This window comes from Canis lupus, chromosome 15 (assembly GCF_011100685.1).
Source record: "Canis lupus familiaris isolate Mischka breed German Shepherd chromosome 15, alternate assembly UU_Cfam_GSD_1.0, whole genome shotgun sequence".
Classification (NCBI taxonomy): Eukaryota; Metazoa; Chordata; class Mammalia; order Carnivora; family Canidae; genus Canis; species Canis lupus.
The window spans coordinates 10,431,004-10,454,819 of NC_049236.1; the positions used below are offsets into that span (position 1 = coordinate 10,431,004).

At 34.2% G+C, this 23,816-nt stretch overlaps 2 protein-coding genes and 1 pseudogene across 3 annotated transcripts in view; all 3 read left to right on the top strand.

The window, feature by feature from the left end:
* The window catches only part of FAF1 (Fas associated factor 1), a 461,021-nt gene that overhangs the window by 158,542 nt on the left and 278,663 nt on the right, over positions 1-23,816 (top strand). The gene's annotated exons all lie outside the window — the stretch shown is intronic.
* On the top strand, positions 13,480-14,456 carry LOC102153597 (polyadenylate-binding protein-interacting protein 1-like; the record flags this gene model as incomplete). The annotated part of the gene is made up of 1 exon (XM_038557616.1): positions 13,480-14,456. A coding segment is annotated over one exon (909 nt), but the record flags the coding sequence as incomplete, so codon positions are not given.
* Positions 14,484-15,013, top strand: LOC102153682 (annotated as a pseudogene).

Below are 23,816 nucleotides of genomic sequence, written 5' to 3' on the forward strand. Positions count from 1 at the left end.
TTCAAGGTCTTTGCCTATCTTTAAGTCAGAATATTTACTTTTTTGCTTTTGAATTGTAGGATTTCTTTATATATTTTGAATACCAGTTCCTTTTAAGATACATACTTTGCAGTTATTTTCTTTACAATCTTGTTGGTTGTTTCCTTTGCTGCACAAAAGTCTAGTCCCACTTATCTATTTTTACTTTTGTTGTCTTTGCCTCTGGTCTCATATCCATGAAGTCATTGCCAAGACTAATGTTACGAAGCTTTTGCTTTATATTTTCTTTAATGAGTTTTATAGTTTCAGATCTTATATTTAAATCTTTAACCCATTTTGAGTTAATTTCTGAATATGGAATAAGCTAAAGGTCCAATTTCACTCTTTTGCATTAGATATCCATGGTGTTTTCTGTGCACCATTTGTTAAAAAGACTATCTTCCCCCATTGTGTAGATTTGGCACTCTTGTCAAGTCATTTGACCTATATGCATGGATTAATTTCTGGGCTTGTTATTCTGTCTATATATTTTTCTTTATGCCAGTACCTACTATCTTATTACTTTGTAACATGTTTTAAATTCGGGATATGAGGCCCCCAACTACATTTTTCTTTCTCAGATTATTTTGGCTATAATAGGGTCTTTAGTGATTCCATATGAATTTTAACACACTTTTCTGCAAAAATGTCCGCGAAGATGCCATTGGGATTTTGATAGGGATGACATTGAATCTGTAGGTTGCTTTGGATGGCATGGATATTTTACCAATATTAAATCTTTCAATCCAAGAACATGTGATGTCTTTTCATTTATTTGTTTCTTCTTTACTTTCTTTTAGCATCGTTTTGTTGTTTTCATTGTACAGATCTTTTGCTTCCTTGGTTAAGTTTATTCTTGTGTATTTTTATTCTTTTTGATAGTATTGTAGATGAGATTGTTTTATTAGTTTCCTTGTTAGATTATTTATTGTTAGTACAGAGAAATATAACTAGTTATTGTATGTTAATTTTATATCTTGTAACTTTCCTAAATTTGCTTATTAGTTCTAGCAGAGTTTTTGTTTTTTTAAATGCAATCATTAGGGTTTTCTACATGTAATATCATCTGGAAGCATAGATAATTTTATTTCTTGCTTTCTGATTTGGATGTCTTTTATTTCTTTTTATTGCATAAATTGCTCTGGCTAGGATTTCATATACTCTGTTGAATACAAGTGGCAACAGTGGGTATTCTTGCATTGTTCATGATCTTTAGAGGAAAAGATTCTAGTTTTCACCATTGGGTGTGATATTAGCTATGGACGTTTCATATATGGCCTTTATTATGTTGTAGTAATTTTCTTCTGTTTGCAGTTTGCATATTTTTATCAGGAAATGGTTTGAATTTTGTCAGATGCTTTTTCTGCTTCTATTGAGATGATCATGTAATATTTTTCCCTTCATTTTGTTAATATGGTGTATCACATTGATTTCCACGTGTTAAGCTCTTTTTGCTTCACATGCATACATTTCATTTGGTTATGGTATATGATTCTTCTAATGTGCTATTGAATTTGGTTTTCTAATATTGAGGATTTTTGAATCCATATTCATCAGGGATATTGGCTTATAGTTTTTGTTCTTGTTCGTGTAGTGCCATTGTCTGACTTTGACATCAGGGTACTGTTAACTTCACAAAATGAATTTGGAAGTATTCTCTACTCTAATTTTTGAGGTGAGTTTAAGAAAGAGTGACATTAATTTTTCTTTAGATGTTTGATAGAACTCTTTTTTATTTAAATTTTTTTTCTTTTATTTATGATTTATGATAGTCACACACACAGAGAGAGAGAGAGAGAGAGAGAGGCAGAGACATAGGCAGAGGGAGAAGCAGGCTCCATGAACCGGGAGCCCGACGTGAGATTCGATCCTGGGTCTCCAGGATCGCGCCCTGGGCCAAAGGCAGGCGCCAAACCGCTGCCCCACTCAGGGATCCCTGATAGAACTCTTGAAACTATCTGGTGCTGAATTTTTCTTTGTTGGGAGGCTTTTGATTACTGATTCAGTCTCTTTACTAGTTACAGATTTGTTTAGATTTTCTGTTTCTTTGGATTCAGTCTTTGTAGATTATATATTTCTATGAATTTACCCATTTCTACTAGGTTATACCATTTGTTGGCATATAATTGTTTATAGTAGTCTATTCATATTGATTTCTGTGACATAGTTGTAAGGCCTCCTTTTTCCTTTCTGATTTTACTTGAGTCTTCTTTTTTTTTTTTAGTTTAGGCTAAAAGTTTATCAGTTTTCTTTATCTTTTCTAATATCAATCAGTTTTGCTGATTTTTTGAAAAGTTGTTTTTCTATTCTCTTTTCATTTCTGCTCTAATCTTTTATTATTTCCTCCCTCTGGGCTTAGCTTGTTCCTCTTCTTTAGTTAACTTGAGATGTGAAGTTGTTTATTAGATCTTTCATATTATTCTCTCTTTTTTAAATGTATACACTTACTGCTATAAACTTTGCTATTTTTCTTACATCTCTGAAATTTTGGTATGTTGTGTTTTTGTCTGCATTTGTCTCCAGATATTTTTAAATTTTTCTCTTGATTTTTTTCTTTGATCTTTTGGTTGTTCAGGCATAAGTTGTTTAATCGCCACATATCTGTGATTTTTCCAAGATAGATGACATATCTTTTTTTTTTTTTAAAGATTTATTTATTTATTTGAGAAAGAGCATGCATGGAGGGAGTGGGAGGGGGAGAGAATCTCGAGCAGACTCCCTGCTGAGCATGGAGCTGAATGCAAGGCTTGATTTCATGACCCTGAGATCATGCCCTGAGCGGAAATCAAGAGCGGGATTCTTAACCAATTGAGCCACCCAGGTGTGCTAGGTCACAAACAAGTCTTGACAGACTTAAGACTGAAATGATATCAAGAATGTTTTCCTACCACAGTATAATGAAACTAAAAATCAATAGTGGTTTTCCTTCTGCTTCTTTCTTCTTAAATTTATTAAGACTCATTTATAGTCTAACGTGGTGTCTACCCTGGAGAATGTTCCATGTGTGCTTGAGAAATATGTGTATTTTGCTGCTCTTCAGTGTAATGTTTTGTGTATGTCTGTTAGATCCATTTGGTCTATGATATTGTTCAAGCCCTGTGTTTGCTTATTGATTTTCTGTAAGTTTCACCCATTATTGAAACACAACTACTGTTGTGTTGTTGTGCATTTCTCCCCTCAGCTCTGACATTGTTTGCTTCATATATTGGGTGCTTTGATTTGGGTGCATATGTGTATAATTGTTGGTTGTATCTTCCTGGTAAATTGACTCGTTTATCATTAAATAATGTCCTATGTCTCTTGTGACAGTTTTGATTTATGGTCTATTTAGTCAATGTAGTTACGGCCACCATGCTTTCTTTCGGTTACTATTTGCATATAATATTTTTTTTCTGTCCTTTCACTTTCATCATATGTGTACATGAATCTCAAGTGAATCTCTTGTAGATACCATATAGTTGAAATTTTCTTTTTAAATCCATTCAGCGGGGATCCCTGGGTGGCTCAGTGGTTTAGAGCCTGCCTTTGGCCCAGGGTGCGATCCTGGAGTCCCGGGATCGAGTCCCATGTCGGGCTTCCAGCATGAAGCCTGCTTCTTCTCCCTCTGCCTGTGTCTCTGCCTCTCTCTCTCTCTATGTCTATCATAAATAAATAAATAAATAAATAAATAAATAAATCTTAAAAAAATAAAATAAATCCAGCTAGTGTGTCTCTTGTTAGGGGAGTTTTATCCATTTACATTTAAAATAATTACTGATAGGAAAGGACTTACTATTGCCATTTTGTTGATTATTTCCTTTGTCTTTGTAGCTTTTGTTTCCTCTTTCTCTTTGTTGTTTTTTTTTTTTTTTTTTTTAGTGTCATGCTTTATTCTTGTTCTCATTTTCTTTTGTTTATCTTCTATAAAGATAGAAGTTTTCTTTGTATGTTCTAATCTTCTCTAGCTGTTTTCTTTGTGGTTACCATGGGGCTTACATAAAGCATCTTATAGTTTTAATAATCTGTTTTAACCTGATAATTTCAGTCATATATAAAACTAGTCTTCATCCCCTCCCTTTGTTATTGATGTCACAAATTACATCTTTTTGTATTATGTACTATTGATATTTTATAATTATACTTATTTTGTATGCTTTTGTCTTATAACCTCTATATCAGATTAAGTGTTTAATCACTGTTGTTACAGTATTCTATACTTGTTTGGGTGTTTATAATTGTCTATATGTTTACCATTAACAGCTTTATACTCCTGTGTTGCTATTTAGTATCCTCTTGTTATGACTGGAGTACTCTCTTTAGCATTTCTTATAAGGCAGGTCCAGGGTTGGGCTTTCTTGGTTTTTGTTTAAATGGGGAAAGTCTTTATTTCTCCTTAATATATGAAGAACAGTTTTGCTGAACATAGTATTCATTTTGGCAGTTTTTTTTTTTTTCAGCACTTTTATGTGTCATCCTACCCCCTCTGCTGCAGAGTTTCAGTTAGAAATCTGCTGATATGGGGATCCCTGGGTGGCTCAGTGGTTTGGCGCCTGCCTTTGGCCCAGGGCACAATCCTGGAGACCCGGGATCGAATCCCACGTCAGGCTCCTGGTGCATGGAGCCTGCTTCTCCCTCTGCCTGTGTCTCTGCCTCTCTCTCTCTCTCTCTGATTATCATAAATAAATAAAAATTAAAAAAAGAAAATAAAAAAAAAAAGAAATCTGCTGATACTGGGGGCTTCCTTTATGTGATGAGCTTTGCTCTTGTTGCTTTCAAATTCCTTTTTGTCTTTTAATTTGACAATTTGAATTTAATGGTTTTTTTTTGGATATGGACTTTTTAGGATTTATTATTTTTTGGATCCTTTATGCCTCATGAATCTGCATCTCTGTTTCCTACCCCAGATTTAGGAAGTGTTCAGCCATATTTCTTCAGATAAACCTTCTGCCCCTTTGTCTGGTCTTATTTTCTGCAACTCCCATAATGCACATATTGGTCATTTATCTTCTGTCTTTTTTCACTCTTTCTCTTGCATTTTTTTTCTTTTTTCTCTTTTCTGATTGGATAATTACAAATGACTTGTCTTCAAGTTCACATAGTCTTTCTTCTGGTTAAGTCTGTTGTTGAGCTCTTTTAATGACTTTTCAGTTATTATATTCTTTAGCTCCAAAATATGCTTGGTTCTTTTTTTTATATATATATAATTTTCTCTTTGTTGATATTTAAAATGTATATATAATCCTAAAATTACCAAAACTCTCTACTGATATTTGAATAATAGTTTTATTTATCTTTACAATAGTAATTAGAATTGACTCTGCTTATTGTTCATATAGATTTTCAATAATATTGCTAAGGCACCTTGGTGTATTAGTAGGGAACCCTTTATATAGCATTTTACTGGCTTTTACTTTCCTAGTTTAGTGATGAATATATTTATTATAGAGGAAAGAATTCAGTGTCATATCACACTTTTTCTTTTACTTAAAATTATCCCAGATTTGTATCTGTTTTAAAAAAAACTGGAAAGAAGTATTATAATAAGTAAGTTTAAATTGATATTATGTAGCATGTGGCTGAGTAATTAACTAGGTCTCATTTCAAAGTGACCTGATTCTTTTTGTTGATGGAATATTTGGTATATGGTGGAAGTAATTGGATTACTTGAACCACCCTTTTCATTGGCTCATGCAGTTGGAGTGAAATCTCTGCTTATTTCAGAAATGGTGATCAGAAATGCTTCTTTATATACGTTAATGTTACACTTTAATTTTATCTGAGTTTGGAGGGTAGTCTAGGAAACTGCTTTAAAGCTTTGTTGTAAAAACATGTGATAGAATTTCCAGATATCATATTTGTTAATATGTTGGCTTTATAATTCATTGTAAAAGCAGACTTGTGCCCAAGAATGGCAGAGTAGAAAGTCAAGTTATCATTCTGATTGAAAACAAGTAACAATTAAAATAGTTGCAAACATATTGTAAATAAAATGTGATTCAAAAGAAATTATATACAGATACTGTTTTTGGATACAGATACACAGCTTCTCTTCTTTCTTCTAATTCTAGTTTTTTATTTGTTCTAGATTATAGTTATTCTGTTATGATGAATTGCATGCCAGAGAATCATGTCATGCATCTTCTCTGTATTCACTGTTAAATTTGTTAATATGCATCACTGTAGAAGTTGTGTGTAGGAATATTTGGGACTTGATGGAAGATTTTTTTCTTCTTTCACTGCATTTGATTGATTAAGTTCTATTAGTTTTATAACAATATCACTGAATCCTTCATTTTTATGACCTCAGTTATAGTTCAGGAGCTAATTTCTTTAATGAATTATTAAGATAATTCCTTGAATTTCTATTCTTTGTTTCTATATTCCTCTAGTCTGTATTCTACATAGTTGTCCTATAGTGCTGTATCTAGAATATAAATCTTTTACATCTTTCAGTGATTCCTTATTTCTTATATTCTATTTGATTTGCCCTTCCTTATTTTAGTTTTTCTAGAAAACTCATAATCATCTTTTAATGTTCCATGTAAATATCTATCCTTTCCACTTTTCCTAACCTCCATGGGCCTAAGTTGATTCATTCATTTATTTTAAAACATCTTATTCTTTCTTTGTGTTTCGGAATTTCTTTGTGAATGTTAACTTCTCAAACTCACAGACTAGGTCTTATTCTTCTATAAATTCTCCAAGCACAGTGCTTAGCACAGAGCAGTATCTGTTGAGAAAATAAATGGATCAATAAATGAGCGTATCTATATGTTTGTATGTATATTAAAATATTTATCATAGGAAAATTTAAAAATACACTCAGTAAAGTTTATGTGACCTGCAATATAATTGTTAAATATTTTTTATATATAGACCAAGTTACGGAGTTGGATAAATACTAATTTTTCTGTGTATTTATAAATATTAAAATGCAAAAAGATGCTAAATAAGATAGTTTTTCATGTTATTATCAGGAAGACTCAACAATGTATAAAGGCAGCCACCAACTTTATATCATAGTGACACCTAGTGGTAATTGTATTGGTCTGTTAATATTTTTAGTATGTTATTTATTTGTTTATTTCTACAGTTTTATTTTATTATAAAATCCTTCTAGGTTTTCTTAAATAAATTTAAATAATTATTTTAAGACCTTGATTCTTCTATAAAATACTATCTAGTGTGAAGTAGTATGATCTTGAAGGTAGGAATTATTGTGTCTTTCTATGCCTATAAGATCTAGCACTGGATTTAACCTAACATACAGATATTTGTTCAATAAACTTTGTTGAATCAGTACTGTCAGCAAAACATAGCCTTATTTTCATTTCTGAAATGGAAAAGAGGAAAATAGGTCTGTCATTAGTTTAACCTTTGCTTCATTTTCTTTTCCATTTTTAATCTACTTTCTTAAAGCTGCTTTTATTATATTGGATGGCATTTTAGTTTAAATGAATCAGATTGAGTATGGAAAGAGTTAAAGCATTTAGCAAGTCCATTTTGAGCCTAAAAAGTAGTTTAAGTTATTTCAAATCAGTTTTTTTTCCTGGAATCTATGAACTTCTTTCCAGTCTTGACTCTAAAACTCAGATTGTGTAATTTCTGGCACATGCCTTTACTTCTCTGCGCTCAGACACCCTTTATGAACAATAAACACCATATAAGTGAGGGTTTTTTGTTTGTTATTAATGCATGTGAAAAGAGAAAGAATAGCAATCTTGTTTGCCTTATATGTTGTGAGCATGAAAAGACAAGAGGATAATTAAAAAATTAAATAATTTCCATCCGCAAATTGATGTTTATGGTCTCCGTGACAACAATTGTGCACTCCCCAAATTATCTGTAAGATCATTTCAATATCTAAGTAAGCAGCATCTCAAATTGGGCCTTATTGTGCATAGTTTACTTATATTTATGCATTAGAAATGTATCTTTAACTTAGTTTCACATTTCTAGGTAATATATTTTCAGTAAAAAAAATTTTTTTTTTAAATAGAGGAGTATTTTTCTTTTTTCTCATTCTTAAGTCTCTGCTGTTAGCAGTTTGGTATAGAGTGTAAGGTTGCCATTTTATAAAGTCTTTAAGTTTTATTTAAAAATAGTTTTCCCGGGTAGACCCAGTGGTGCAGCGGTTTAGCGCCGCCTGCAGCCTAGGGCATGATCCTGGAGACCCTGGATCGAGTCCCATGTCAGGCTCTCTGCATGGAGCCTGCTTCTTCCTCTGCCTGTGTCTGTGCCTCTCTTTCTTTCTCTGTGTCCTCTATGAGTAAATAAATAGTCTTTAAAAAATAAATAAAAATAGTTTTCCCCCTCAACTACTTTTATCATTCATGTCATTTTTCTGTTGTCTTATCTTCAAGTCAAAAGATCAGAAGCATATATTTATGTTTTCTAACATACTATTTTGTGCCATTTATCTTTCAGTCTTCTCTTCCTTTGATAATTCCCTATTATCTTCCTTCGAAAGTCTCTCAGATGACTTTTTTCCTTTTTAAAGGAATAAAACACATAGTGATGGCTCTAACAGTAAATAACACTTTACTTTCTTAAAGTCTCATATTTAGCAATTACTGCTGAAAATTAAGACATAAATCCCAAAAGACTTTTGTGTAATCAGAATAATTTTATTATGGATGTTTGTTGATTACTTTGAGTTTAATATTATGCTAAGTTTTCAGATTATGCATAAAATAAGGGAATCCTCATCCCAGAATACTCCATTGTCTTAAACTTTATTTATTTATTTATTTATTTATTTATTTATTTATTTATTTATTTATTTATTTATTTATTTATTTTATGATAGTCACACTGAGAGAGAGAGAGAGAGAGAGAGGCAGAGACATAAGCAGAGACATAGGCAGAGGGAGAAGCAGGCTCCTTGCACCGGGAGTCCGACGTGGGATTCGATCCCGGGTCTCCAGGATCGTGCCCTGGGCCAAAGGCAGGCGCCAAACCGCTGGGCCAGCCAGGGATCCCCTGTCTTAAACTTTAAAGAGGGAAATGTAGATGTGGAAAATAAGGGCTTTTATCTATTCGTTCACTCACTCATTTGTTCATTTTTAAATACAGACACACACACATACATATAACCATATTACTTATTGTACATCAGCCACTCTTCTCACAGTACTACGTTCTTATACAACACTTAAAATAATACCGTGAGGCAGTCATTATTATCCCTGTTCCAAAGACAAATAAACTGAAGCTCGGAGAATTCCTAAATCACAAATTCAGTTTTAAACTGAATCTAGAACTCATGATCTTTCCAATTAAATAATTATTTCTGTTATGAAGTAGGTAGTGGTATAGGAATATTGAAAAGAAAGATTCAGCTTTAACTGGTGTCTTGAGAGTATGGGAAGGGAATAAATAGGATTATGAGGGTAATCAGAAAAGATTTCAAAGGGACCAACTTATGAAATATGAACCAAAATATGGTATGTGAACATAGTTGGTGAGTTTATTCTAGGCAAGGAAAGCATGGAAGCAGGAATGATAATGGGGTATCTGGTGGAATAATGAGGTATATTGCAGTCTTGAGCAGGAAGTTGGGGTTACAGTCCAGCTAGTTGAACAATTCACTTCAGTGGAACCTCTTCTTTTCCACTAGTGACAGGTTCATGCTATGCTTCCTTCCCGTGATCCTATCTTAGTTCCTGCCTCTGCCCTTTTATACTCTTTGACCTACTATTTTCACATTACCTTGAGATAGCCAAAAACTATATCCCCACTTTATAGTTGTGAGAACTGACAAAAGAAAATAAGCAACTTACTGATTCATGGAGATTAATGATTGTGGAGGGATCTGTAAAAACTGTCTAGTACAAGTGGCCACAAATTAAGCATTATTTTCCATGTATTTGTCTTAGGGTCTTCTAGCGCATGCTTAAATACTTTTAGCAATGGAACTTATTAATTTTAAGACGTTACTTCAATTGTCCAGCAACTATGAAATTTTATAAATAAAAAATTTTATACACCGACCACATACAAAAAAAGAAGTATCAGTTGTATGTTTTTCCTTATTTTGAGTTGCCACCTGTAAGCTCCATTCCTTTGACCTCACTCTTATTTCAGAGACAGATTTTACAAGTTAAATGTATTTTCTCGACAATTCTTCAGCTATTAAAAGACAGTACTGTTTTTTCTCTCATTTCTTCAGGCTAAACATCTTTAGTTCATTCAACCATTGCATAGAGTTGTATTGAAATTAAAATACATACTGTATGGGAATGCAGTGTATAAATTATGGTGACTATAGTTAACAGTGTTGTATTTATATTTGCAAGAGAGTAGCTTTTAAAAGTTTTCATCACAAGAAAAAATATTATAACTGAGGTAAGTGATATTAACTAAACTTTATGTTGTGCTGCTTATTTTGTAATATACATGTAGATCAAATCATTATGTTGTACACCTTGAACTAATAATTATATCTTAATAAAACTGAAAAATGCATACTATAGATGCTAGTTATTCTTAGTCATATTTGCTGAGACATCACTTTCAGATAACTTTTCTATTTTAGAACTGTGATTCATTTTAGAAGGTCATTGCTGCACATACAGTGTGACACTTACATGAGTGCCCACCTTGGGTTGAGAGACCATAGTTGATCTATCTTCTTCCTTGATTGAAGCATGTCACTTTTTAAAAAGATTTTATTTATTTACTTAGAGAGAGAGAGAGAGAGAGAGAACATAAGCAGAGGAGAGGAGGAGCAGGGGGAGAGGCAGATTCCCTGCTGAGTGTGAAGCCCAACATGGGGCTTGATCCCAGAACCTTGAGATCATGACCCGAGCCATAGTCAGATGTTTAACTGACTGAGTTACCCAGGCACCCCAGAGGCATGTCATTTCCTTTAGTGTAACCTTATATTAGTTTTTCGAACTACTTTTTCATGATGTTTCAGAGTCTCACAGTGAGATGGTGATTGGTATTACTCTATCTCACAAAAAAATAAATATAATCATGTCACTCCTGTGATTGAAAAAAATTTCATGTACCTTATCAACAGGTTAAAAAATAAAAACCAGATGATTATTTCAACAGATATAGAAAACATTTAACAAAATTCAGTGTCCAAAATTCCAAAATTGGAAATAAAAGTAGATTCTTCAACCTGATAAAAAAAATTTATAAAAATTCTACACCTAGAATACTAATGGTAAAAAGATTGAATCTTTTCACCCTAAGATTGAGAACAAGCAAGAATGTTCACTCCTACCACTTCTGTTAACATTGTTATTCAAAGCAACATTGTCATTCAAAAATGACAGAATAATCAATGTAGAAAGGCCCCAAGAATCTACAAAAAAGCTACTAGGAATAATTGAATTTAGCAGACTTATAAGATACAAAGTCAATATACAAAAATCAATGATATTTCTTTACACTGCAATGAACAGTTGGAAACTAAAATTAAAAAAATACTTTTTTACAGTGTCATTTAAAAGACTTAGAGATAAATTTAGCAATAAATATGCAAACAAGACAAATTTAAAAACTAAGCAGAGTATTATATTAATGAATTGTAAGTCTCAATATTGTTAAAATGTCTCTTTTTCTCACATTACTCTATAAAATCAGTATAATACTAATAAAAATTCCAATTTTTTAAAAATAAAATATATTGATGGGTTGATTCTAATACTTAAAATGCAAATGGTATAGAATAGTTAAAACAATTTGAGAAAGAAGAAACTTGGATGTCTCCATACCACATTAAGACTGATTTTAAGACAGTAGCCATGGCAATATCTTTATTTTTTTTGCAAAGAAAGATAGACAGGTAGGTCATTGAGACAGTGTAGGGAATCGAGAAATAGACCCTACATTTACCTGGTCAGCTTTTTACAACTTGCCCAGTTAATTCAACTCTGTGGGGATAGTCTTTTCAACAAATGGACTTCCAAATGCATAATTGGACATCCAAATGAAAAAATACAAAAAACAAAAGTACAAAACAAACAAAAGTAGCAGCAATAGTGGTAGCAGCTTAATCCTTCCACCACATACCAAAATAAACACCAAATAGGGATCCCTGGGTGGCGCAGCGGTTTAGCGCTGGCCTTTGGCCCAGGGCACGATCCTGGAGACCCGGGATCGAATCCCACATTGGGCTCCCAGTACATGGAGCCTGCTTCTCCCTCTGCCTGTTTCTCTGCCAATCTCTCTCTCTCTGTGTGTGACTATCATAAATAAATAAAAATTAAAAAAAAAATAAACACCAAATAATTCACAAACCTAAGTGTAAGAGATGAAACTGTGGAATTTGTGAAAGAAAATATTTGTGACCTTGGGTTATAGGCAAAGATGGTTTGTTTCTTCCCCAAATAGGACACAAAAAGTACAAACTATAAAAGAAAAATTGAAATACTGAACTTCATCAAAATTTATATATACTGCTCTTTGAAAAACCTTCATATTTTTTTAAAAAAAGATTTTATTATTTGAGAGAAAAGAGAGCATGCAAGCAGGGGGAGGGACTGAGGGAGAGGCAGAGAATCTCAAGCAGACTGTGCTGATTTCGGAACCTGATGCACACACAGTGCAATCTCACCATCCTGAGATCATGGCCTGAGCTGAAACCGAGAGTTGGACTCTTAACTGACTGAACCACCCAGGCACCCTGGAAGACATTCATTCTTAAGACAATGTAAAGATAAGCAGAAGGCTTGGAGAAAGTATTTGCAAAACACACCCTTTATAAGGGACTTGTATCCAGAATATCTAAAGAATTCTCAAAACTCAATCTTAAGAAAGAATACTCAATAAAAAATGGGCAAGAGATTCTAACAGAAACTTTAAGAAACTATAGGTAGAAAGCATCATGTGAAAAGGTGTTTAATACCATTAGTTTTTAGGGAAACGCAAACTAAAATCATAATGAGATACAACTAAACACTGTTAGAATGGCTAAATTTAAAAGACTAAATACCAAGGCCTGGCAAGGATGGAAGGAACTTTCATATATTGCCGTTAGGAAAGCAAAATACTAGGAACACTTTTGAAGACATTTTGATAGAATCTCATCCACAGTGTCAGTATTTACCTGGGGCCACTCCCTAATACCATGCCCACTGTTTCTGTGCCTCCAGCCCCAGAGAAAACCCCAGTGGACTCATGTACCCCTCACGTGGGTGGTCAATGGTAGAAGCCTAGATGACTTCCTTTTACTCTTAAAAGGAAGAAGTGTACTACTGATTGTTGTACTGTGATTAGGGCCCTGCTGGGTCTCTACCTAAATTAAAAGAAAGTATAGCACAGATAAAAAGAGAGACTTCCAAGTCTGTTAGCCTCGATTTGAATCCTTTTAAATTTTAAGTGTATTTCTTTGAACATCTAACATTCCTGGACCCTAGCTTCTTTTTGGCAGAATGGAAAAAGCATCTTCCTTTTTCTGGGTTGTCATGTATATGATCTCAAATAATACAATTAAAAAAGCTTTGTAAATCATAAAAAAAATATTAAATTGAACAGTTTGCAGAGACCCTGAATGGCTGGGTTACAACAGATGATGCTTTGCAAGAACTTGTAGAACTCATCTATCAACAGGCCACATCTATCCCAAATTTCTCTTACATGGGAGCTCGCCTCTGTAATTACCTGTCCCATCATCTGACAATTAGCCCACAGAGTGGCAACTTTCACCAGTTGCTGCTTCAAAGATGTCTAACTGAATATGAAGTTAAAGATCAAGCTGCAAAAGGGGACGAAGTGACTCGGAAACTATTCCACGCGTTTGTCCTCTTCCTGGGAGAACATTACCTTAACCTGGAGATCAAGGGAACAAATGGACAGGTTACAAGAGCAGATATTCTTCAGGTTGGTCTTCAGGAGTTGCTGAATGCCCTCTTTTCTAATCCTATGGATGACAACTTAATTTGTGTGGTAAAATTACTGAAGTTGACAGGGTCAGTTTTGGAAGATGCCTGGAAGGAGAAAGGAAAGAATGATATGGAAGAAATTATTCAGAGAATTGAAAATGTTGTCGTAGATGCAAATTGCAGCAGAGATGTGAAACAGATGCTCTTGAAGCTTGTAGAACTCCCGTCAAGTAACTGGGGTAGAGTCCATGCAACTTCAACATACAGAGAAGCAACACCGGAAAATGATCCTAACTATTTTATGAATGAACCAACATTTTATACCTCTGATGGTGTTCCTTTCACCGCGGCTGATCCAGATTACCAAGAGAAATATCAAGAGTTACTTGAAAGAGAAGACTTTTTTCCAGATTATGAAGAAAATGGGACAGATTTATCAGGGGCTGGTGGTCCATACTTGGATGATATTGATGATGAGATGGACCCAGAGATAGAAGAAGCTTATGAAAAGTTTTGTTTGGAATCAGAGCGTAAGCGAAAACAGTATAGCTAAATTTCAGCGTATCAGTTTTATAAAGCAGTTTAGGTTATGGTGATTTAGCAGAACACAGGAAAACAGGAAAATGTCGCACTTATACCAAATTAAGGATGTTGAGTTATGTTACTAATGTATGCAACTTTAATTTTGTTTAACACTATCTGCCAAAATAAACTTTATTCCCTATAACTTAAAAAAAATTTATGTACTTGGGGTGCACAGCGGGTGTGGCTGGGCATGTGGGGGTGTTAGGGCCCTGCAAACCCGAGGCTTCGGCTCCGAATGGTCAGAGGACCCGGGCTCCACAGGCTCGATCCGGGAGGCAGGTGGGGCCTTTGGAAAGAAAGAGCAAGCTGAAGAGGAACGATACTTCCGAGCACGCACTAGAGAACAACTGGCAGCCTTGAAGAAACACCATGAAGATGTGATCAGTCATCATATAAAGGAGATTGAGCGTCTGCAGAAAGAAATTAAGCGGCACAAGAAGAAAATAAAAAATCTAAAACCTGATGATGATTAAATGCACACAGTTCCCATAGAATGGCTACATATCATCATCCACTTCTATGGAAACATAGTTCTGGTTTTATTATCTGTCTTTGTGCTGCCAACAGATTATAATAAATTGTCGTCAGTGAAAAAAAAAGTAACATGTACTTACCATGTTTTCCATTATCAACATAGACTGTTTATGCTTTTATTCACTATTTCTTGTCTTCTCTTTTAATATCCTCTGCTAATAGATTTTATCTTCTTTGTTTCCCATTCAGTTCTTTACTAGATTTTCTTAAAATCTGTAACAAGTTCCCTATGCCACTCAATATACACGATTAAAATCTGGCACTTAAGAGAAAGCCTTTCAATAGATATTAGTTGCTTAGTTCACCCTTTGTTTATTGAGTCCTGAGATAGAAATTGTTTCTCTCTGTTTATAAAAACTTCATTTCCAGTGTTACAGTAAAATATTTATGAAACACGAAAATATGAAAAGTAATAGTCAATAATTCTGTTTAACTGCAGTCAACATTTTGTTGCATTTATTTCCAGTTTCATTCTATGTCTATTGTATAAATTTATATTTTATAAAATTGATGCTTCATAATCAACTTTTTTTTACTTGTAGCATTATATCATGATCATTTTCCATACTTTAAAATACTCCTGAAGTACAATTTTTAAAGCCTGAACAATGATATATTGGTTGGATCACTTTTTTCCTGCTGTTTGAGTTCCCTCCCATTCCTGATCTTTCACTATAATATGTTTCAGTGAATTTTGTTGAACCTCTGTGATTATTTTTCTTAATATAGATGTCTAGAGGTGCAAGTCTACCTGAGAGGGCACAACCATTTCCATGGTTTAGGCATATTCCACCAAATTATTCATTAGAGAAGTCTTATGGTTTATACTCTTGACAACAGTTTGTGATATTGAAACAAAACTCAAAGGCCTAAACAAAAAGAGCTCAAACTCTAAAACTCTTGTAACAAAAAGCTTCATGACTTTGGGTTTGGCAATAATTTCTTATATGTGATACCAAAAACACAGAAACAAAAGGAGTAAGTGAACTGGACTTCATGAAAATTAAAAACTTGTGTGAATCAAGGATCATATCTACAGAATGAAAGGGCAACCTACAAAATGGTAGAAAATACTTCCAAATCATATATCTGATAAGGGATTAGTATCTGGAATATATAAAGAACTACAGCTCACCAACAATAAAATCCACAAACAATCCAATTAAAATTGTTCCCACCACAAAAAAAGAAGTAATTGTGACCTGATAGAGTTGTTACAATGATAATCAAATTGCAGTATACAGATGTGTCAAATCATACATGTACACCTTAAACTTACACGATGTTATAGGTCAATTATATCTCAATAAAAAATAATTTAAAAAAATAGGCAAAGACTCCACCCCAAAATTGCTAGAATTGATACAGGAATTCAACAAAGTGGCAAGATACAAAATCAGTGTACAGAAGTCAGTTGTATTTCTGTACACTAACAATGAGGCAGAAGAAAGAGAAATCAAGGAATTGATCTGATTTACAATTGTGCCAAAACCCATAAGATACCTAGGAATAAACCTAACCAGAGAGGTAAAAGGATCTATGCTCTGAAAACTGTAGAACACTTATAAAATAAATCAAGGAAGACAGAAATGGAAAAACAGTTCATACTCATGGATTGGAAAAACAAATATTTTTTGTTAAAATGTCTATGCTACTCAAAGCAAACTACACATTCAGTGCAATCTTTATCAAAACACCATAGACATTTTTTATAGAGCTGGAACAAACAATCCTTAAATTTGTATGGAGTCCGAAAAAGAAAAAGACCTCAATTAGCCAAAGGAATGTTGGAAAAGAAAACCAGAACTGGAGGCATCACAATTTCAGACTTGAAGGTGTATTACAAAGCTGTGATCATCAAGATAGTATGGGACTGGCACAAAAATAGACACACGGGTCCGTGGAACAGATAGAGAACCCAGAAATGGACCCTTATTAACTCTATAGTCAACTAATCTTCAACAGAGGAAAGAATGTCAAATGGAAAAAAGTCTCATCAACAAATGGTGTTGGGGAAACTGGACAGTAACATGCAAAAGAATGAAACTGGGCCACTTTATTACTTCATATGCAAGAATAAACTCAAAATGGATGAAAGACCGAAATGTGAGAAAACCATCAAAATCCTAGAGAAGAATGCTGGTAGCAAATCTCTTTGACATTGGCTGCAGCAGCTTTTCTTTTTTCTAGACACATCTCCAAAGGCAAGAGAAACAAAATAAAAAATGAACTATTGGGGCCTTATCAAGATAAAAAGCTTTTGCATGGCAAAGGAAACCGTCAACAAAACTAAAAGGCAACCTATGGAATGGGAGAAGATATGTGCAAATGTCTTATCAGGTAAAAGGCTAGTATCCAAAATCTATAAAGAATTTTTCAGACTCAACACCCAAGAAAAACAGATCCAGTCAAGAAATGGGCAGAAGACGTAAATAGGCATTTCTCGAAAGAAGACATTGAAATGGCCAGCTGGCCAATGCTCAGCATCACTTGGCATCAGGGAAATAAAAATCAAAACCACAGTGAGATACCACTTCACACCTGTCCGAATAGCCAAAATGAACAACTTAGGAAACAATAGATGTTAGTGAGGATGTGGAGAAAGGGAACCTTCTTACACTGTTGATGGGAATTCAAACTGGTGCAGCCCTCTGGAAAACAGTATGAAGGTTTCTCAAAAAGTTTTAAATAGAGCTATTCTATGACCTAGTGATTACATTATTAGGTATTTGTCTAAAGGTTACAAATACAGAGATTCAAAGGGGCACATGCAACCCAGTGTTTATAGCAGTAGTTTCCACAATAGCCAAAATATGGAAAGAGCCCAGATGTCCATTGATAGATGAATGGATAAAGAAGGTGTGTGTGTGTGTGTGTGTATACACAATGTATATACAATTGTATATATATAATGTGTATATATAATGGAATATTACTCAGCCATCAAAAAAGAATGAAATCTCACCATTTGCAACGATATGGATGGAACTAGAGGATATTATGCTAAATGAAATAAGTCAGAGAAAGACAAATACCATTATGCATTCACTCATATGTGAAACTTAAGACAAAGCAGATGAACATAAGGAAAGGGAAGGCAAAATAAAATAACATGAAAACAGAGAGGGAGACCAACCATAAGACTCTTAACTCTGGGAAACAAACAGAGGGTTGCTGGAGGGAAGGTAGATGGGGGGATGGAACAATTGGGTAATGGGCATTAAGGAGAGCACTTGAAGTAATGAGCATTGGGTGTTGTATGCAACTGATGAACCACTGGATTCTACCCCTGAAACTAATAATGCAGTATATGTTAATTAAATTGAATTTAAATAAAAAATTTAATAAAAAATTAAGTTAGGAATAAATAAAAATGAAAACAGAAAGAAATAGGCAAAGGACTTGTAGAGATTTCTCCCAAGAAGATGTACAGATGACCAGCAAGCACATGAAAATAGGTTGAACATCGTGAATCATTAGGGAAATGCAAATCAAAATCAAAATGAGATACCACTTCACACCTATCAGGATTATTATTATCAAAACAGTAGGGAAAAACAAGAGTTGGTAAGGACATGGAGAATTTGGAACCCTTGTTCATTGCTGGTAGGAGTATAAAATGATGAAGCCACCGAGGAAACGGTATGGCGACTCCTTGAAAAATTAAACATGGATTTACAATATAATATATTAATCCCACTTCTGAGTATATACCCAAAAGAAATAAAACCAGGGACATTTACAGAAGAACACAAGAAGTAGAAACATCCTAGGATGCTTGGGTGGTTTAGTCAGTTAGGCATCTGACTCTTGACTTTGCTCAGGTCATGATCGTGTGATCAAGCCCTTTGTTGGGCTCTGCTCTGTGGGGAATCTGAGATTCTCTCCCTCTGCCCCTTCCCCTCACGCAATGTGCTTGCTCTCTCTCACACTCCCTCTCAAATATTAAAAAAAATAAAAAATAAAAAGCAAAAGCATCCCAAGGGACCATTGGTTGATAAATGGATAGACAAAATGTGATATATACATGCAATAAGATATTCAGCCTTAAAAATGAATGAAATTTTGCAGTATTCTACAACATGGATGACAATTGAAGACATGCTAAATGAAATAAGCCAAACACGAAAGGACAAATATGTATTATTCCACTTATAGGAAGTACTGATAATAGTCAAATTCTAACAAGTAGAATAGTGGTTACCGGTGGTGGGGTGGGGTGGGGTTGGAATGGGGAGTTATTGTTTAATGGGCACAGAGTTACAGTTTGGGGTGATGGGTATGTTCTGGACATGGATAGTGGTGAAAAGAAAAAAAAGAGCTTTGCTAGTTTGGAAATAAATGATATCTTTTGATTTCAATTCACCATTCTTTCACTACTAATGAGTTAATAATTCACCAGGTTTATTGGCTCTTTTATATGTGAGTTTATATGTTTCTACGGACTTAAAAATTTTTATTTATAAGACAATAAATGAGATTATCATTTCATTATCTGTTTTGTAGATCTTTTCCCAATTTACATTTTTATTTTATTGTGCTTTTGGAGAGAAGGAAGTTTTTTTTTTTTTTTTTTAAATATTTTTTTCTTTATTTATTTATGATAGTCACACACAGAGAGAGAGAGAGAGGCAGAGACACAGGCAGAGGGAGAAGCAGGCTCCATGCACCGGGAGCCCGACGTGGGATTCGATCCTGGGTCTCCAGGATCGCGCCCTGGGCCAAAGGCAGGCACCAAACCGCTGCACCACCCAGGGATCCCGAGAAGGAAGTTTTTTATTTTGATGTTATTGAACTTCTTTGTAGCTTTTCCTTTTATGCTTGTAATTAGGGATCCCTTTCCATTATGATTTATTCAGCTTTTGGATTCTTCAGAGTGCTAAACTTAATGCCTTACACTTAATAGAAACAACATGGATATGAGGTTTTAGATCTGGAAGCCCTTAGAGGCCATTTAGTTTAGCTGCTTTTTATTTTACAGATACGAAAACTTAAAACTCAGGAGGCTGCTCTGCTGTGGTCCCATAGTAGTTAGTAGACCCCACAATAGACGGTGAATGTCTTTTGATGTTCAGTCCAGTCTGTTTTCCACTAAACCTAAAACAATTTTCTTGTATGAATGGCAAACACAGAGTGTCTTTATTCAGGCAAAGGCTCTATAGTACAAGAAGCAGAGAGGTAAATAGCAAATAGTCACATGAAAATTACTTGATAATCCTTATTGACCAGTATGCTTCATAGATGACTAGAAATTTTGCTCCCTAAAAACTTATTTTATTTTTTAAAAAGATTTTATTTATTTATTAATGAGAGACACACAGAGAGAGGCAGAGACATAGGCAGAAGGAGAAGCAGGCTCCCTGCAGGGAGCCTGACATGGGACTTGATCTCAGGACCCTGGGGTCACACCCTGAGCCAAAGGCAGACACTCAACCACTGAGCTCCCCAGGTGTCCCAGAAACTTATTTTAAATACATCTCTTTCTTATTAATTATAACCTTTAGGTTTCTTTCAACATTCAGGGAACATTGATGTTTGCGGGAAAATAAGGACTTATGCCTTTTAATCTCACAGACACAACATTAGCTTTTAAAGTAGTCTGATAGAGTGTTTATATGCATTATTAGGTGTAATTTCAAGTTCTTGTAGGACGCAGTGACACAGTATAAGTAACCTCATAAAGATGAGCAGCATTTTCTAGATCCTTTTGTCTCAGAACCCCTAAATATCCACATGTCTATTATTATTTTGATAATTATATTTGTTATATTAATGATATTTTTGTTCAGATTTATATGTTTGAGCAGCAAGTTATGCAGGAACTGCATCTTTGAATCTGTGAGGACAGAATGTGGTATAGAGGGAGAAGCAATGGAGCATTGCCTTGTAGTCTTTGCCATTAAAGTCCTACTTGTTCTTGGGGAAGTCATATTTCAAAGCAGTTTTATTTATTTATTTATTTTTTAAAGATTTTATTTATTTATGAGAGAGAGAGAGAGAAGCAGAGACACAGGCAGGGCGAGAAGCAAGCTCCATGCAGGGAGCCTGACGTGGGACTTGATCATGGGTCTCCAGGATCATGACCTGGGCCAAAGGTGGCACTAAACCACTGAGCCACCCGGTCTGCCCATCAGAGCAGTTTTAAACAGCCTCTGAGATGGGTTCTTTCTAGTCTTAAAAGTCTAATGTGCTTCTTCTTCTGATACAGAATCTTAATCTGATTTTCCTCAAAATAATAGCTTTCATAGTTCGAGTGAATATTTGTAGGCATAATAGCTTAAAATGTTTGAAATAATGAAGTGATTGGAATTACTAAAAGATTTCTGACTTACAAAAATACCAAGGAAATAAAGGGGAAAGATATTAAGTTTTGAGGATTGTGCTTGGGAAAAATGTGATTTATTATCAGACATTTTTGTTTATCTGACATTATCAGATATTTTTGTTTCTTTTGGGTGATGGGTTTGATTTCCTTATTGTGTCTACTGAAACAGGCTAATCATTTTTCCTTTGGGGGCAGTTTTAACTTTTTGGCGCCACCTTGTGTTGTCATTTTTCAACTTTAATAAATGGCAACAGGTAGCATTACAAGTGTCATTAATATGAAATGTATTCATAGCTTTTTAAAAAATTAATGTGGAATTTGAGGCCCAGAGAAGGCCTATAATTTACTTTAATAATAGTTACTTAGTGATCAAACTGGGATAATGCTTTTTATCCTAGTGATCATAGCATTGCAAAAATATGCTGTATTCTACTTGGATATTGTTAATACAGTCCCAGTATCCAATTTTCACTACACATTTTCCTATGTAAGAGGAAATAATCGGAATGTATTAACAACCATGTTTTAATTTGTTTTGTATTGATAGAATCCACTTTTTCTTCCTCCCATATTTAGTTGCCTTTACAAATTATAAGGTTTAAAACTACATATTCCTTCCAAATGACCTTGAAAGAAAGTAAATTCTGTAGACAGTATATTTGTTAAAACTTTGGAATCTGAAGGAAGATAAAAACAACTATATAAAATATCTGTTTATTAGGTATTTAAATGGCAAATAAAGTGTTTATAAATCTATTTATAGTTTATTATAGTGCAGCAGACTAAATGACCTCTTGCCAATTATTTCTCTGTTGACCAGGCCAAAATCTGTTTAGACTGATTGCTGACTAATGTTTGAGGTAGTCTTTTTTTTCTTTCCTTTTTTTTTTTTTTTTTTTTTTTTTAGCTTTGTTTTCACAGAAACTGGAAAACTAGAGAAATGTTGCTGTTAAAACAAAAAAAACAACAAAATGCAGTGCCTAGGTGGCTCAGTCAGTTGAGTGTTTGACTCTTGATTTTGGTTCAGGTCATGATCTTATTCTTAGGGTCCTGGGATTGAGCTCTGCATTAGGCTCTGTGCTCAGCAGGGAGCCTGCTTGAGAATCTCTCCTCCTTCTACTGACCTTCCCCCCACTCTCATGTTGTGTGTATGTGTCACTCTCTCAAATAAATCAATCTTTTTAAAAAAGAAAATGGGATGCTTTGGGTGGCTCAGCGGTTGAGCGGCTGCCTTCCGCTCAGGGTGTGATCCCAGAGTCCTGGGATCGAGTCCCCACATCTGGCTCCCTGCAAGGAGCCTGCTTCTCCCTCTGTCTATGTCTCTCCCTCTCTTTCATGAATAAATAAATCTTTAAAAAAAGTAAAGATAATTGTACTTGTAGCAGTATTTGTAAAATCCTTATTGATGTATAGAACAAATTATTAGATGAAATAATTTATGGTTCATGTTAATATAAAACCACATGAATACAAATCATAATTTCCAATGTAAAGGTAAGCACTAATTTATAAAACAGAATTAATATGCCTAATAGTAGCTGAATATGCTTTCATGAGTTACACCTCTGGTTAGTTTTTATGAAACTTTTTTCAAACCTACGAAAACATTGGGATTTTTGTTGGCAGTAACTTTGAGAAATAAAAATTATAAGAATTTCTATTTCTGCCCCTGGAGGAATAACTGGTGTGGTGCCCACTGAAAGTACCCATAACACTGGACAAAATATATGAAACAACTATCTTTAGGTATTGGACAACAGGCAATGTAATAGGGCTATGATCCCTGCATAATGGGAAATAAATAGGTCAGCTCAATAGTTTCCTCTGATTTCTGCGTAAAGGAAATTTCTAGACCATTGTTTACAGAAAGGGAACTCAAGCAGTACCTAACAGTCTTGTTGAGATGGGGAAAAAAAAAAAAAAAGCTCAGAGATCCATGATGCTGAGATGACTGGAGTCTTCTGGGCAGAATATTAGAGAGAAGAGAGCTGCAGGAGTAAAACTCCAGGAGTCTGGATTGTGCTCCCCTCAAATCTTCAGCTGAATAGTAATCTGCACTAAGTTGAACAATTCCTTGAGCTCACGGGTAAGGTTAGGAGACTATTAATTTCCTTCCAGCCAGAGGAGACACTGTTAAACATATAGGACAGTTAGTAGAGGCTCCAGAGGAATATTTTCTGTGTTAGTAATTAAAACTGAGAAATTTTAAAAATATTGAATAATTAGTAAATAACAAAAGAGAAGTCATTACATGTTGATATAAATATAATTCTTCATGAAAAATAATTAATTTTCCCAAAAAGGGAGCATTGTTTTACATTTTTTGAAAATTTTCAATGTCTACTTATTATAGAAGACAGCTTGATTCTTAGATCTGCTACTTTATTCATTCTGTTGCAATATTTCTATTGGAGTATGTGAAGAAAATGGTGTCACCGATGTATAATTAGAGAAAAGAGAAGTATCATAATAGCCTTTTCAGATAATATTCTTATTGCTTTACTTGATATTCTTATTTGCTACTACAACCAAAACCT